Source organism: Solanum stenotomum, chromosome 2 (genome assembly GCF_019186545.1).
Source record: "Solanum stenotomum isolate F172 chromosome 2, ASM1918654v1, whole genome shotgun sequence".
Lineage (NCBI taxonomy): Eukaryota > Viridiplantae > Streptophyta > Magnoliopsida > Solanales > Solanaceae > Solanum > Solanum stenotomum.
In genome coordinates this window covers 20,591,233-20,605,955 of record NC_064283.1, presented here as the reverse complement: position 1 = coordinate 20,605,955, position 14,723 = coordinate 20,591,233, and the positions used below count along the sequence as shown (strand labels likewise).

The following is a 14,723-nucleotide window of genomic DNA, read 5'->3' as shown; positions in this document are numbered from 1 at the left end:
TGTGAAGCATCATAATAAACAATGACATATTTACCTTCCACCGACAAGGTCAGAATAGGTGTTGTGGTCAGAAGAGTCTTTAGTTTCTGAAAGTTCTCCTCACATTTGTACGTCCACTCGAAATGAACCTTCTTTTTAGTTAGCATTGTCAAATGCGTGGCGATAGAAGAAAAATTCTTCACAAACTGGCGATAGTAACTGGCGAGCCCCACAAAACTCCTAACTACAGTCAGCTAGGCCGGACCCAGTTCTTGACCTTCGATCTTTTGGGGATCTGCCATTACCCTTTTATTTGAAACCATATGCCCAAAAAGGCAACTGAAGTCAACCAGAACTCTCACTTGGAAAATTTGGCATTCAACCTCTATTTTCCAAGAACACCCAAAACAATACGGAGATGGTCGACATGCTTCTCCTTACTCTTCGAATAAACCAATATGCCATCTATAAAGACAATAACAAAAGTATCTAGGAATGGTTTAAACACACCATTCATCAAACTCATGAAGGTTGCAGGCGCAAAGGTCAACCCCAACTACATCACTAAAAACTCATAGTGCCCATAGCGGGTTCTGAATTTCGTTTTGGGTACATCCTCAGGCCTAATCTTTAATTGATGGTAACCAAACCTTAGATCAATCTTAGAGAAAACTGACGCACCCTGTAACTGATCAAAAGATCATCTATCCGAGGCAACATATACTTATTTCTAATGGTGACCCTATTCAACTGTTGGTAGTCTATGCACATCATCATACTACCATCATTCTTCTTAACAAACAATACAGGAGCACCCCACGGGGAGGCACTAGGATGGATGAAACCTTTATCAAGAAACTCCTGGATTTGAGCTTTAAGCTCTCTTAATTCTGTCGGAACCATGCGATAAGGAGGAATGGAGATGGGGCGAGTGCCCGATTCCAAGTCAATGCAGAAATCTATATCCCTATCTGGAGGCATACTGGGCAAATCGGTAGGAAACACTTCCTTGAATTCAGACACTACAGGAATAAACTCAATAGAGGGAGACTCGGCCTCAACATCCCGAATATGAGCCAAATATGCCAAACACCCCTGCCCCACTAGTTTCCTAGCCCGAACGAAAGATATGAGCTTAGCTGGCTTAGGCTTGTACACCCTTTCCCACTCTAACTTTTCCCTCTCTAGAGTTACACACTTAGCATTACAATTAAGCACAACATAATAGGGGAACAACCAAGTCATGCCTAAGATTATATCAAAGTCAGTCATATTCAGAATAACCAAATAAGCCCAAGTCTGAAAACCCATAAACAGGACAAAACAAGCACGATAGACATGGGTGATTATGACAGACTCTCCAAATAGGGTAGAAACATAGTTGGGGGCATCAAGCACATCACAAACCGCATAAAATCCCAAGGCAAATTGAACTGACACCTATGAATAAGTAGAACCCGGATCAAACAAATAGTAGCCATTCGGTCACAGACAAGAATAGTACCTGTGATCACTGCATCAGATGCCTCAGCCTCGGTCTTGCCCGAAAAGGCATAAAATTGAGCCATGTCATCTTGACGGGCAACCTCCTTGCCTGACTACACTGCTTCTCTACTTGCATTACCATTTCCCCGGCCTCGCTGATTTCCTCCTCTATAGTCACCAACTGTGTATCATATCTAGACAAGGCATGAAACTTTGCCTCATAAGCAGCTACAATTATACCACCCTAATCCAAGGCCATGAACTCATCCTTCTTGTAATCCCTCAAAGTCCGGGACACATACTTCTTCAAAAACAAAGCATGGAACTACATCCAACTGAGTGAGGGCAAGACTGGCGATCTGCATTTCACATAGGCCCTCCACCACTGTTTAGCCATTCCTTGAAGTTGGAAGGTCACGAACTCTAGCCCATGCTGGTGTACAATGCCTAACTTGTGAAGCCTCTCATAGTAATCCAAAATGAACTCATAGGCTTCCTCACTCTCAGAACTATGGAACACAAACGACTTCAGCTTTAGAGCCGACCAACCCACTCAGAAAAGTCATGATCTACTGAGCTATCACTGAGTCTAAGGGAGGAAGACATGTAATCTCATCATGTGCGTCCTCCTTTGGTCCAACATCCTCATCGACTTTGATCTCCATAGTCTCTTCCACCTCTTCTTGGGGTGCAGGGGGCCTCTTCCTTGGGCCCTAGCGGGTGCTACCCTTCCTCGGCCTCTGCCCATTCATCTTCCTCTACCCCTGCTTCGGCCACGACCTCTTGCTACGGGCTCCTCTGCTGGCTCATTGATGGGAGCTACGGGCCTGACGTCGTTGTATCGCGTGTTAACCATTTGCAGACCGAAGAGTGAAATAGATTAGATACCAATTTATATCATCAGATACCAATTGGAATCAAGTCATAGCACAAAAGGAGAAGATACCAATTGGAATCAAGTCATAACACAAAAGGAGAACATACCAATTGGAATCAAGTCATAACAAAAAAGGAGAAGAAAACAGAGAGATTTCCTAAAGTCCTGTAGCCTCTCGAAGAGAAGTACACACGTCTCTGTGCCGTTAGGCAAGACTATACTAGACTAGTTTTGGTACAATGAGATCAACGAACCTATCTGATACCAACTTTGTCACGACCCAACCCGTCGTGATTTGCACCTACACTAACCCTCCGGTGGGAGAACCACTGCTACAACCCAACTAAGCAACTTACCGAAAAACTAAGCATTTAAAGATATGGAAGCAGGTTTAAATGATGGATAAAAACGGAGTTCCCATAAACTCCAAAGGTTTTAAATAAACAATTAAACAAACTATTGTGGAAGTTAACCCTTAGAACCTGAAAGTCATTGCACCAAAACTCTACTGATCAACAAGTCTAAGAAAGAGGGGTACAACCCGAAACTAAACATACGAAAAAGTCTAACTATAGAGTCTAAGTCTGAAAAGAATGGACTAAACAATTGAGGATCCATGGCAGCCTGGAAGAACTGGCTCACCCTTGAATTCGGTCTCGATCAATGATCTCCTAACTGATGTCTGTCAGTAGCCGCCTGAAGATACCCTGTACACAACAAAGAAAGAGCAAATGCAGTATTGGTACACAACTACAGTGTACTGGTAGAATCACGCGACTACTCCCGTAAGCATAATATATACAAACAATTACAACACAGTAAGCACACATATACAGAACGCATAATTCAGTTATCATTTTAGGAATAACATACAATTTCTCAATATCAATGACAGGTAAACATGAACATAATACTCACAAGTGGTCCTCTCATGAAACTCACACCCAAACTGTTAGTGTGTCGGAACGTGACACCCGATCCAATATACATGTGTCGGAACGTGACACCTGATCCAATATATGTGTCGGAACGTGACACCCGATCTAATATATGTGTCGAAAAGTGACACCTAATTCAATATACATGTGTCAGAATGTGACACCCGATCCAATATATATATCGGAACGTGACACTCGATCCAATATATGTGTCGAAACGTGACACCCGATCCAGTCAACACAACCACAGTCACAGTCACAATCACAATCATAATGAACAATACTCATAGTCATACAATCAAATAATAGGTTCATGGCATGTATTCTGCACACATAATCATTTCATTATATTTGATTCACATTTCCCTATTCACATACATGCACGCATACAATGAAGCAATTATCCGACATATACCATACAACATGAAATCAAACCATCACCTATCTCAAAACCAAGCTTGAATACTCCTAAGACACTTAAGCCTTCCCTTTCCGAAGTCTTTCAACTTGTTCTTGGTCTACAAAAAAGTAATTAACGCAATGATCAATAAACAAGGCCTAATTTACCCGGATAATAATCAAACTATCAATCTAAGGCCAAACCCAAGATCCTAATACTCAACTAGGGCTTTTCCCACACTACATCAAAAATAATTTTTAGCGATAATTAATTAGCAATTACCGCTAAATATATATTTTTAGCGGCAATTAACATTCTTTGTATATGTTCCTAAAGGCTTTAGCGACATTGGATCTAATGTCACTTAACTAATGTCGGTAAAGACTTTAACACTCTTTATTAAAGTGTCTATTTATTGCCGCTAAAAGTTGTTTTTGTTGTAGTGCCACCATCAACTTCAGGCCAAAACCCTCTCCCAACGATAATTACCCAAGATTCTAAGTTCTAGGAATCGAAATACGGATCAGGAGAGTAATTTCCTTACCTTTAGCGCTAGAAATCATGGAAAACTGTCAAGAAATCACCCTGGGTCGTCCCTTAGCTCTTAAGAACGAAGTTTTGCATAGAATAACGAAATTGGGGTTTTTCTCCGACTTAACACGCGGCTGGCCCGCCACGGCGGACCCCATCCCGCTACATCGGCCTGGCCCTAACGGGATTAATCCCGCCCCGACGGCTTGCACGGAGACAGAAGCTCAAAATTTGAGACGGCTTGCACGGAGACAGAAGCTCGAAATTTGAGTTCCAAGCTCCCATTTCACAACACACCTTCAAACCTGGACGTTCTAAAACTAACCTTTCACGCCAAGATCAGTTTCGGGAGTTCTACTCGCCCGAATTTGATTCCGTAAAGCCGTACAGGCTCCTTAAAGTCTTAGATATCCACTCATGTGATCAAATTCATAATTAGATCCCCCATTCATTAACAAATTTCTCTAGACCTCATCTGACTCAAATTTCATCCAAGTCTGGCCTAGGCTAGAAATTTCCAAGTTACTACTCAGAAGTTTTCTGGCCCCAATTCCTTCCCCATTGGCTTTTCCATAACGACGGGAATAGGTCGTTACAATATGTTTTGTATTTGTATATAAAGTCTCTCTCGCTTTATATAAACACAAACACAATTTATACATTTGTGTTTGTATATAAGTGAGAGAAGGCGAGGGAAAAGATTGAGAGTGTCGAGCGAGATTTAGGGGAGAGAGGCGAGAATGGCAATGTGTTTGCTACAAATTAGAATTGAATGAAACTGTAGTTATAACATTTATTTTGAATTATTAGCTTGCTATAATGCATAATTTTCCCATTTTTTAAAAGTACATAATATATAACTATAAAATAACTTTTTCCCTGTTGGGCTCAGGCAGAGCCCGAACTTTCTTTACATATATATATATATCAACCTAATGCAAACTAAGTTTTTATTTCACCCAATAAAAAAATTATTTATAATAAATAACTCTAAAAAAAAGTAAAATAGATATCGAACCCAAAAAGGAAATAAAAGTATTTTTTTTAAGCAAAATTTGACAAACTCTTCCTCTTCCCCTCCCTCTTTGTATTCGTACTTCTTGCTGCCTCAGACAGCCAAAATCGATTGCGAAGATTTGTTGTCTTCTCCCAAGCCTGTAACGGCAAATATAATTCACCCCTTTTATCTATTTTCTGCTGTAAACCCAAAAAGACTATAAATTTTGGCTCATATATGGTGTTGTGCAAAATCAAGAAGTTTGGTTATGGTGTTGAATCTTCAATATTAATCTAAAAGCAAATAGGCTTTCTTGATTTATTGAATAGAATACAAGTTTCTGATTAACCCCTTCAATGGCGGGAGTAGCTATATTATTGGATCTACTGAAGAAAAATCCAAGCTTTAATGGTCAAACCCTTCATTCTTATGGTATTTTCTCAGCCAAGTTGGCTACCACAGCTGCTGCTGCTTCTGTTGCTGCTAGTTACCCTTTTGCTTCTAGGGCTTTTTTTGGGTATGCAATATACTCTTCAGTCTTTACAATGTGTTATGTTAGTTGCTATGTTTTCTTATTCTTAGTACTTGGATTTGCTACATGACCATGAGGTTGCGATAATGTATGTGTATACTCTATCCTCTTCAGACTCCACTTAGTGGAATTTTATTGGGTATATTGTTGTTTCTGCTGCTTATACTTCATGCTGTCACTGTATGTGAATAATTAGGGGTTTAAAAGGAGTGACATTATATTGGATTTGGTGATGTTCTGAGTCTTATAGTTGTTTTTGGGCAGTGATCTTGTGAAGTAAATCCAAATTCTTTTGTGATTGATGTGTTGAGTTTGAATATTTTGAATTTGAATTGTCAATGTGGAATTTGTTCCCAAGTTCACTCCTGTTTCCACCGGATGAAAACACAATAGTTAAGGAAATAATGGTAGTTATGATGTTATTGTGATTGTATTCCTTGATTATATGGCTCTATCCATGGTTCAATTTGTGGAGGCAACCTTTTGTTGTAGAACTCTTGCTGGTTTGCCTTGTTAGGGGCTTTTAGGTAGTGAGTGAATGTCAAGATCAAATCTTTTTCTGTGTGTTTTATTTCTGAAAACCAAGAAATCCCAAGGTCTAGTGGTGCACAATTCCAAACTCAGCGGATATTGAGCTTGCGTCTCTATCCTTCTCCACCTAAGCACTAGGCTCCTGCGACTGTGCCTAACCAACACATCACACATTGCGCTCTTATCACTAGACCAAAGCCTTATATCAATCTTTTTGTATGTGGACTCAGGAGTCAGGAGTTTGTTGATTGTATGCCTTTTTTCTCAATGACATAGATTTTGGTTAAAGAGTGATATTGGTTATGATGTCAAATGTGATCGCATATCTTAATAGTGATTCTCTATTCAGAGTTCAATTAGTGCCGGCGTTGCTGCTAGTTCAGCCTCCAACTCCAATATTCCTTTAACCTACACCTATAATGTGAATATGTATCGTGTGTGCATTTATATGCAATGGCATGTATTCTTTTCCAATAGTAGGAGAATCCATAGAAAGATAGAGCGCCCTTTTTTGGGTGGAAAGTTCACTATGTTGTATTCTCCGAGCTAATATTTGAGAAGTTCATAGTCTGTTTCTTTACAGAATCCACAGTCCTTTTGATTGGTAAGCAAGAACTTTAGCCCTGAGGTTGTCACCCATTCATAATGTAGCAAAAAACATTTCATTAGTGATTTGAACTGCACAAGTAACCCATAGAAAATCCCACGTGATGCGGCGACAACCCTATACAATAAATTAAATGTTGCAGAGAATAAGCAGCACTAGAACTTACTCCCTCTATCCCTAATTACTTGTCCACTTTTGAAATGACACACCTATTAAGAAAACAAATTATTGACATAGTGAGTTTACCATTTTACCCTTATTAATTATGAAGTGGATGAATTAAAAACTTAAGATTTTCAAAAAGTTCGACCTTTTTCAAGTAATTAATTGAGGGTATAATAGGTAAAATAAAATTGTCCTTTCTTGATTTGTCAAAATAGACAAGTAATTAGGGACAACTAAAAAAGGAAAAGTGGACAAGTAATTAGGGACAGAGGGAGTACTATTGTGGAGGTGTATCTCTCCATATTCTCATTATTGATGTTTTGTTGACAGTCTCCTAAACTGTTGAGCCAATTTCCTTCCTTCCTATCCATGGATGTCTCCCCTGTTTTGTCACATTTTTTTCTATGATGTTCACCACTTAGAATCCCTAAACGGTTGAAATTTTGTTGTTGACATTGATTTTGTGTGCATATGGATGGCTGCAATGGCTGTATGATTTCTTCCACACCTTTAATCTATTCTCCTCGTAGGAACCATAGTCTATATTATCTTTTTCCTTGTCAATTCTATCTAAGAATGACTTACTATTCAGAGTCTTAGTTCCATGAGTAGTCCTCACCATAACTCACAATAACCTTTCTTATCAGTTGGGTGTTCAATACATTGGTCATCTGACCTTGCTGACCCGCTAGAATTTCTACATTTTTTCTGTTATAAGATGGTGAAACATTTTTAAAAAAAAAATCAAGTGGTGTTTGGGTTAGCTTGCCTACACCTTCATTGATCTACTGGGAAGCCAATGTAATCCTGCCCACCAAGGTTAGAGCAGATGGGGTCACACCAAGTGCTGTAGTTGGGAGTTGAGCCTTGGGATCTCTAAGTTGGTATTCCCATTTCTCAACTGCTATAACATCTCCTTTGTGATTAATACAGCCAAATTCTATCAGGTTCCATCCCCAAGAAAAGAAGAGGATCCTTGGCCAAATGGTGGAAATGATCCTTTATCTGCCAATTGCATTCCTCCTCCACTAGATTTAACTTTCTTAATAAAATCACCCTCTTTATCTTTAAAGATTTCCATACGTAAGTTTAGTTTAGGGTGGATCTGAAGGAAATATAGGACTCACTGCATCTTACTGTGTATCAGTTTACTTGGGTTTGACTATTAACTCAACAAGAAATAAAATATGATATTTGAACTTATTTTGCTTAGGATTTTGGTTTAAGGAGGTCTTCTTTATCTGTAAGTCTTTTCTGGTTCAAACTCGATTCATTTGTGATGGAACTCATTATAAAATTGATGACTGTAGTTCTCATTAGAGGAATTTTCCTAGCAAACTGTAGCTCTCATATTAATAGTGTATATATCTACAAACTGCCAACTACCTGCAAATATGGGTACTTCTAACAAGTCGAAGAGGGTGGGTGTAGCTAGCTAGCTGCTTCTCAGCGGTTTATATAGTTTAGTTTTTTCCATACTGAAATGGAGACACATGTGTATGGCATTTTTTGTTATGTTTATTCCCATCTTCTGTCATAAAAGAAATAAATGCAACACTTATTCTACTGTCAGCAAAACCTTGACTAGTTGTTTTGACAGTAATGGTGCAGCACGAGTTGCATTTTGCGATGCTGGCACGGGATTTTCTGAAGATTATATATCTACCATACAAAGTGAATCAATAATTAACTTGCAGTATGATTCATTGAAGCACAGTACCAAACAATACAACCTTGAGTTAAAACCTTTATTCTCAGCATTCATGTGGAGGAATCTTGCACTGACCTCTTTGAGATCTTTCCTATTATTTTATTTACCTCTTGTGGAGCCTCGTACTAACATGGATGATGATGATGATGATGATGATGATTTCTTAAAGGATACTGAGGAAGATCGCCGTGTCGACTTGGTGACTCCTTTCAAGAAATCAGTGAAACAGATTGGTCGTGAGGTAACATTTACAAGCCCCTTCCCCCCACCCCTTCCTCCCTCAACCCCTCCATGCAATGCGCTTGTCACTTATGGCTTCATGTTTGATCCAGTAAAACGAAAACACTGCCTAATATTTTCTTTTTTTTCTCTTTGAAATGGTAAGGAAATCTTATACATAAATTAAACCAGCAAGAAGATTGTTCTGTAGCCACTGTACAATATCAGCAGATTAGCAAAAAAACAAAACAAAGTACCGCCACTGATCCTGTAAAGACTCCAGCACCTGTAAAACTATTCCAGCTTCATTTACGTATTCCATTCTACAGAAACAGCATACCAAAAATATACCAATTGGCCTTTTTCTGCTGAATGGAGTTAGCATTGTCTTCAAAACATATTCTGTTTCTCTCGGTCCAAATAGTCCATGCTGGTCTAGTAGTCCACCATAATAGCTTTTTCTTCCTGACTCACTTTCTGTACAGCACCTCAGCAGATCTCCTGTTGACCTGGGCATAACCCACTGCAAAGCAATCATATCCATGAAGAGTTGCCACAGTTGGGTGGTAACTTGGCAAGTGTAAAAATAAGTGATATCTCTGTTTCTCTTCCACGGAGAACATTTGCTAGTTAAAGCAATACGTCTCTGTGGAGATTCTCATGTGTAAGATGAGCTTCATTAAACGCTACCCATGTGAAGCCAGCAACCTTGAGTGGAGCTCTGGACCTCCAAATTTGTTTCCATGGTCAAGGCTATTCAGGACTATCCACCTTTGTTAGATCATTGTAGCACGAACTTACTGAAACAACTCCATTGCTCCTTGGCTTCCATAGAAGGCTATCATCAGTGTTGGATAGCTGCTGATTTGTATTCAAAAGGTTAAAAAATTCAGCACTTGCCAATCATTGAATTTATAACTACTATATGTAAGTTGTAACGCCATCAATTTTTTGTTTTCTGCCAAAAAAGAATCTTTGTTTGCTGCCAGAATAAGAAAATCAGGGAAGAGGTCCCTCAAAGGTCAATGACCAGCTAATTATCCTGCCAAAATGAGATCTTCTCTCCATTGCCAACTTTAAATCCAATTTTAGATATGAAACTAGGCCACATTAAACTAATACTTTACCAAACAGAAACTCCGTAAGGTGTTTTTAACATCTTTGGAACACCATCCTTGCTTTTGATAACACCCACCCATAATGATTCTGCCTGTGCTAGACCTCCAGAGCCACTTCATTAGCAACCTTTTGTGTGTAATTGGAGGTTTTTAAAACCCCCAATACCGTCTTTCTTGTTGTTAATAACAGTACTGCAAAGCACCTTCTATCTCTATTTCCTTGCCATATAAAGTTCCTTAATGGAAATGCTCCCAAATGCTTCTCCCAAGAACCTTATCTCTTCTCCTCTTCGTACGGTAGATCACCTTTTCTGGTAACTCTTTGAACTGGAAATCTTTTCTTTTGTCTCATCAGGCCAAGCTATCACCTTCTGTGTTCTCCCTCAATTCTTTCTTTTTTCACTTTTTCAGATTATTTTTTTCTCAGCTTTATACATGGGGGAGATAGGATTTGTTACATGCTGTATTTAAATCTTATGACATCTTTAAGTCAAACGCAATGCCAGAAACCTGGTTTGAATGGACTGAGCTGAGCAGTGAGCGCAGCAGGAATTTATGAAGAAAGCAACTATTAAGTCTTAAAGTAATGAGATGGATAGTTCATGTATTTAATGCAGCATCGAAGGAGAAATGAATGTCAGTCAGGAGATGGAAAACAAGTGACCATTTCACTGATTTTCTTTTTTTGCACTCTTAAAACACAATAAACATGGTAGGTATATCAGTTTTAATGCAGTACAAAGAGGGGGGGGGGGGGGATGAGTGATTATAACTCTTGAGATTACATTAAATGCTGGATGAACAGCAATAAAAAATTTAAGTTCATTTTGGTCCCAGAAAGGGGTGAGAAAGCAGCAGCTATCAGGCAGCATCATACCAAATCTTATTTTGCTGAAGCCATCAGAAGCAAGAATTGGACAACAGAAGCTACAAAAGGGTAAACATCCCAGACCACCAACACCAGAATCGTCATCCCTGGTAGCTCCGTAGTATCAGAAGACAACGTGCTCGGCAGATGCATTGTGGGGAAATTATTGGCCACAAGCCAAGAAACTCCAACTCTGAATGACATCCGGAGCTGGGTGTGCAGAGTGTGGAATTTCTCTCATTTAATCAATGTATACGTAATGAATGATTCACAATTTCTTTTTGAGCTTCCATCCAGAAAGGTGGCAGAGCATGTTTTCAAAGGAGAATGGAGATGGAAGAAGTCCAATTGACGTTAGATTGGCAGATGGAAATTTGTTTTCTTCTAAAGAGATACCCTTCTCGGCTTTTTAGCTATGATCTAGTGATATTTTTCATCTAAGACTTGAGGTGCTTGTTTGTGGGGTCAGTATTGTGGTCTGGTATAAAATGCCACAAACTTTAGGTGCTACCTTTGTCTTACCTTACATACATGCCAGAGCTCACAATTTTTAACAAAGAAAGCTCTCTGTAAATATCACAACATCTTCTGGCCGCTGGTTTTTAGTATTTCGACATGATTTGGTTGAAATTTGAAAAAAAAAAAGAGTATTTGGAAGTTGAAGTTGCATTGGACATGAATTTCACTTGGAGAAAAAGTTGAAGTGGTGGACTAGATTGTGAGGCAAATATTTATCAAAATAATCTCCAACTATTATTTTCGTTACTTCTCAAAAAAAAGTTCCAAAGAAAGAAATTATTCGAATCTAGTGGGTATACTGCTGAACATGCATTTCCAGCTTCCCTCTTCTTCTTTTTTGGTTATATTAAAAAAGACTGGAGATGTTAGACTAGGTCTTCCGTTCTTATTTCTCATCTTCTCCTGCTTGGATAGTTCTCTCTACCAATTAATTTTGTTGAGCTTAGAGACCTTTTACATGCCAATAAGACAACTGCGGAGTATAGTCTGGTCCCTTAACTGATTTGTTACATCTGACCTTTTCATGGACCAATGTGTTTTTGTATGAGTAATTTTCTTTTACTTTGAAAAATTACTTTCAATTTAAGCTTCAAATCATGCACTTGCATACTATTCAATGTGAAAGTATATACTGAAAGATCTTATTTGCTATTAATGTTATGTTTCTTCTGGTCAGACTGCTGTTGTAACAACAAGACGTGTCCTGGAAAGATTGGCTGTCCACTATGTTTCACAGCGAATGGCATGGAAGCTTCTAAAAGGTTTTTCTTCTTGTCTGCAAGCTTAAATCTATAGTCCTTGCTGATTGACGTTACGAGACCTAGCATTTATCAATTTCTGCAGATGTTCCCAAGTCAGCTGCACGCAAGGCTCAAAGGGGAATGCCTAGTATGATCTATTTTTGCAGTGTTACAAAAACAACATGCAGAGGTTTAACTTATCTGTTCAATACTCTTCTCTTAGGGTTCACCTAGATTAGCCACTATTCTTGATACTTCACTTCCCACTATCTGATCAGGTCATTTTCTGGGAGTTTTGGCATCATGGTTTGTTCAAGTTGGCATTGATATCTGGCGATTTTTCAAATCTAAACAAGACGATGACACACTTGATGGATCAGAAAAAATGAAGCTTCTAGGAAGGAAGATTTCCATTGTTACTGTCAGATGTAGTGCGTCTCTTGTTTTTGCTTCTATAGGGGCAGGGATAGGAGCAATGATGTTTCGCCCTACAACTGGCCAGTGGATTGGTAAGCTTACAATATGCTTCTTTTCAGTACCTATAACAAACAGCATCTTTTACTAGAATTAATCAAATCATAATTTTTCAGGATGCGCTATTGGAGATGTGGCTGGACCAGTCATTGTAGCCTTTTGCTTTGACAAAGTTCTTCACATGGAACTGTGATGATGACTCTCTTCTTGGTTTTATATCAAGGCCATAATTAATATAAGGGTATTGTGGTTGATGTAGAAGCTTTCCCCCTTCCCGCGCACACACACACAAAGAAGTGGCAATTCAGTGTTTTTCTTTGACTTAATTGGTTCCTTTAGCTCTGGAATAATATTCATCATAGATACATTAACCAATTTATGGCATTACGAGTTCCCTTTTTTCGGATTTATTCATGCTTTCTGGTTCATAACATCCTTCCTAAGGATGATCATAGTTGGTCTGGTGAATCTATTGATTCTGCACTGATGGATGATAATGGTAAATGCATACCATCAGCTTAGTTCTTTTTGAAATTTTCTATTCCAATAACGGCCTGTTACCATTATGGCAAGGAAAAGTTTGATTCAGAGCCAGAAGTTTGAACAGAAATATCATTTGATTTATCGATCAGCAAACCACTGAACCATTTATCATAAGTTGTTGATGAACTGTTCATATTACAGCACTGTTCTGCATTTGTTCTTACTGGTTTCCTGGTCTCATTTTTGCTCACTTTAGCATTCCTTGCAAAATTCTTTTAACTTGCAACAATTTCATGATGCTTCATGTTGGCTTTGGTAAGTCATATGCAAGCAATTTGGACCTAAAATTTCCTTGAAATATACTATTTGGGTTGGTTTGTTATGACGAAAAATGATTTTCTAGAAAAAGTTTTGTTTTAAAAACAAGTTTCTTACTTATTTACTAGTGTTCAGTAAGAAAGTGAGAAAGTAGTATTCTAAAAACTACTACAGAGGTGGGATGGTCGAGGGCTAGGGTTGGGAGATCCAATAAACTTGAAAGTGAAATGTCAAGTGAGAAAGTAGTATTCTAAAAACTACTACGGAGGTGGGATGGTCGAGGGCTAGGGTTGGGAGATCCAATAAACTTGAAAGTGAAATGTCACTTATGTAACTTATTTTTCATACTTTTATTAGGAAAGTCATTTTTCTCATTTTTAAAGAACTTATTTTTCTAAAAAAAATGTTCTTCAAATATTTTGACCAATTAAATATAAGAAAATTAGAAATTATTTTCTACAAAATATTTTCCACCATACCAAACACATTTCTGCTGCAATTCTATTTTTATCTTCAAACAAAAACTGATCAGTTTAAATCTTCCCACGGGAGTAAACAAGTTAAAAGGCTTATAAAGCACAACAGAGGCAAGTGATAGATATGATGGTAATTTGCCATTATTTTAATTTTATCTTCAAATATGATGGTTTTAATTTTTGCTTTTATTGCTCATTTAATAAAAGATTTTGAATCAAAGAATTCTTGTTTATGATATAACAAGCCAATTGGTATGCGCTTCACGCGATCATAAATAATTGCATTGAATTTGCAAATAATCCTTTACTAATATCAATACATTAAAAATAATGGAAACCATACGTTCTTAAAAAAATATTAGCAATATTTCAACATGAATTTGATTATTTGTCATTATCACATAACTCAAGAACCTCTAATGAATGAATTATTCAGAAAATAATAAATCATTGGTTCTTTAATCAACATTAAATGGAAAATAAAGAAGAAAATAAGAATATATACAAAGGCATTTCGTAAGAAAAAGAACACATTTAAGTTGCATACATAAATTATACAATTATGATATATGTCTTAGGAAAAAATTCAAAACATTGTTAATAGATTCAAAAAAAAATTACGCTTGAACATGAAAGCAATTATAACTTTTGAACTTGCATAATGAGTTTCTTCAATTGATAAGTGAGAACTTTCATATCTATGTAAAAAAATAAATAATATGTAAGCTTATATATAGTACTTTTAAGTTATAGAA

At 37.8% G+C, this 14,723-nt stretch overlaps 1 protein-coding gene across 2 annotated transcripts; it reads left to right on the top strand.

Moving 5' to 3' along the window:
- The first annotated feature begins 5,264 nt into the window (after window positions 1–5,264).
- LOC125855550 (uncharacterized) lies at window positions 5,265–13,092 on the top strand. 2 transcript variants are annotated; one of them, XM_049535281.1, is made up of 7 exons: window positions 5,265–5,724; window positions 8,643–8,994; window positions 12,154–12,238; window positions 12,321–12,407; window positions 12,496–12,726; window positions 12,808–12,889; window positions 12,948–13,092. In XM_049535281.1, exons 1-6 carry the CDS (start codon window positions 5,564–5,566, stop codon window positions 12,882–12,884), a joined length of 993 nt encoding a protein of 330 aa, XP_049391238.1. In that variant the 5' UTR covers window positions 5,265–5,563; the 3' UTR covers window positions 12,885–12,889; window positions 12,948–13,092. The 2 variants fall into 2 exon arrangements, with proteins under 2 accessions (XP_049391238.1, XP_049391237.1); XM_049535280.1 differs by having other exon boundaries at window positions 12,808–13,092.
- The last annotated feature ends 1,631 nt before the right edge of the window (window positions 13,093–14,723 follow it).